The sequence below is a fragment of the Chelon labrosus genome (assembly GCF_963514085.1).
Source record: "Chelon labrosus genome assembly, chromosome: 4".
Lineage (NCBI taxonomy): Eukaryota > Metazoa > Chordata > Actinopteri > Mugiliformes > Mugilidae > Chelon > Chelon labrosus.
Genome location: NC_140340.1, coordinates 9,936,039 through 9,938,468, shown reverse-complemented (window position 1 = coordinate 9,938,468; position 2,430 = coordinate 9,936,039). Strand labels below are relative to the sequence as shown.

At 41.1% G+C, this 2,430-nt stretch overlaps 1 protein-coding gene across 1 annotated transcript; it reads left to right on the top strand.

Annotated features, from left to right (window-relative positions):
• The first annotated feature begins 538 nt into the window (after positions 1 to 538).
• On the top strand, positions 539 to 2,037 carry h1m (linker histone H1M). Its single transcript, XM_084542733.1, has 5 exons — positions 539 to 701; positions 834 to 1,090; positions 1,184 to 1,304; positions 1,382 to 1,431; positions 1,742 to 2,037. The coding sequence occupies exons 1-5, from the start codon at positions 608 to 610 to the stop codon at positions 1,988 to 1,990; spliced, it is 771 nt and encodes a 256-aa protein (XP_084398859.1). The 5' UTR covers positions 539 to 607; the 3' UTR covers positions 1,991 to 2,037.
• Positions 2,038 to 2,430: the final 393 nt, after the last annotated feature.

Sequence of the window (2,430 nt, the reverse complement as noted above, 5' to 3'; positions counted from 1 at the left end):
CACTGAAGTCTGTCCAGAAATCTGTCCTGCACAAGTCTCATGTTGCAGAATATAAACTCTAGAAAACCATCAAGCATCAGAACTAGAAACCATGCACACACACCACATAAAAGCATCTGCAAGAATCTGTTAAGATTTGATGCAGAACAGTTTGAGCTCATTTGTGAAGAAAGATGGGCTGTGTGGTATTCATATTTATGAAACACGTTTTTTTTTTTTTTTCATGAGATATAAGCACAAGGCCAGTCTTAACATGTTGAGGTTATGAACAGAGGTCAGTTTTACATGTCTATTTTTGTCTTTTAAGACTATCAACTAACTGCACTATGTGAGTAAAGGTGATTTAGTAAAGGTGATAAAACAAGTAAAAGTATCAACTGTCCGCTTGCAGAAACTGGGTGAAGTCTTTCACTATGGTGCCACGCAGGCATTCATTTACAGACCCTAATCGACTGCACCTGACGCGATGCGATTCACCTGGTCTCATTTGACCGGAAGCGACTCCATAAAGACAGGTGTGCTCGGAAACAGGCAAACGCAGAACACTTTTAGACATCACCGAGACTGGGGGTTTTGCGCCTCGTTTTTCTTTTATATCCCTACAGCGATGCCGCCCAGAAAACCAGCAGCTGAGTCCGCTGAGGCGCCTGTTCCGCCTTCAAGCGATCCACCGGTGGAGGAGACGGATGAGAAAACGCCAGGTAGCCATGTGCGCAAACGACATTAAGAAGCCGGAGAAACGTGACTTCTGAACCCGTTACTTAAAGTCGGCAAACTTACAAACTTTGTCTGTAGTTAATGTTAAAACGCTCTTTTTTTAAACTCCTCTTTAGGTGCTGCAGCGGTGCGTAAAATTGCAGCTCATCCCTCCACTGCCATTATGGTGAAAGAAGCGCTTAAAGAGTTAGACTCGCGCAAAGGAGTCTCGTCACAAGCCATACAGAACTACATTAAACAAAAATACCCCACTGTGGATTTGGTGAGGTTGAAGTACTTGGTCCGCAAAGCCCTGAAAAAAGGAATTGAGAATGGCACTTTAGTGCGGCCTGCGAACTCCAGTGTCACTACAGGCGCGACAGGAAAATTTAGGGTGAGACGTCAAATGTAAAGCATCGCCCAAACTGATTAAATGTTGTTAACTGGTGTTGTGCGTTTTTTTTTTTTTTTCTCCTAATGTCTTAAGCTTGCACCAAAAGTCAAAGAATCGAAGCCAAAAAGCGAGAATGCAGATCCCAATGTCCAAAAATCTCCAAAAGCAGCTAAGGACAAAGCCAAGGATGGAGCCAAAAAGACCAAAAAAGCAGGTAACAATAAAATGGTAAAGTATTCAGCAATATTGCTTAATTCTGTGTCTGTCTTGATAACTTGCAACTTCTTTAAGGTGCAACTAAGAAGAAAGATGCTGCAAGTGAACAGGCAAAGTCTTCAGAGGTAAGGCACCAAAAGTGTTTAAGGACGGGGGTTGCATTGTTTTCTGTAGTGTCGAGCTGATGTGGGAGACTAGCAGTAGACCATTCATACTTTAAGCTTATAATACTTGGAAGATACACCCAATATTAAACTTTTGGTGGAGAAAAACGTTTTTTTCAACATAATTATTCCGGATATAAACTAGTAAACTGTTCCTGGAGAAGTATTAAAATGTACAATTTTTTTAATATAACCTTATTTGCATTTAACAAATTATCAATCATAAATTTCACATGTATATTGGATTACCTAGTGTTTTCTTGTGTTTTAGGACTCGAAGCCTCCCAAAAAGCCAAAGAAAGCTGATGAGGCTTCTACCTCCAAGGTCGCTCCAGCGAAGAAACCTAAAGCTAAAAAAGCTGAAGAGGGAGGCGATGGTGAGGGGACCAAAACTAAAGCTGCAAAGAAGACCAAGGAGGGAAAGGCTGGAAAGGCATCCCAGAGCAAGGCCACTAAAGCTGGCAGTGACGCCCCTGCTACTAAAGCTACTGGGAAGCGAGCGAAGAAGGTTGCAGAGTGAAGTTCGCTGTTTTATACTGTTATTTGCAATAAAATCTTAATTTTTGAGATCTTGTGTGATTTATAAAATCTTGATATTGGAGCATAACTCTGATTTATACATGCATGCACGCACAATGAAGACTCTTTAAAAGAAAATGGTGTATAGTTAAGCTTAATGGGTTCAGAGCCTTTCTTACAATCGCAACTATTTGCCGAACCTGACCATATTTGAAGGTGGTTTAGGTTGCATTTGTCCATATTCCCTTAGTGTGAACAAAGTGGATAGACTTCCATTACAGAAATCTGCTGAATTTTTTATTTATTTATTTTTTTTACAACACCCCAAGTGATGTTGGCATTTTGCATACAGGGCAAGGGGGGAAGCATATGGAGATGCATGTTAATGGAAGGTCTGAATGAGGCCTACGATGTAGACAGTTGGTCACTTGGGACCTTAAG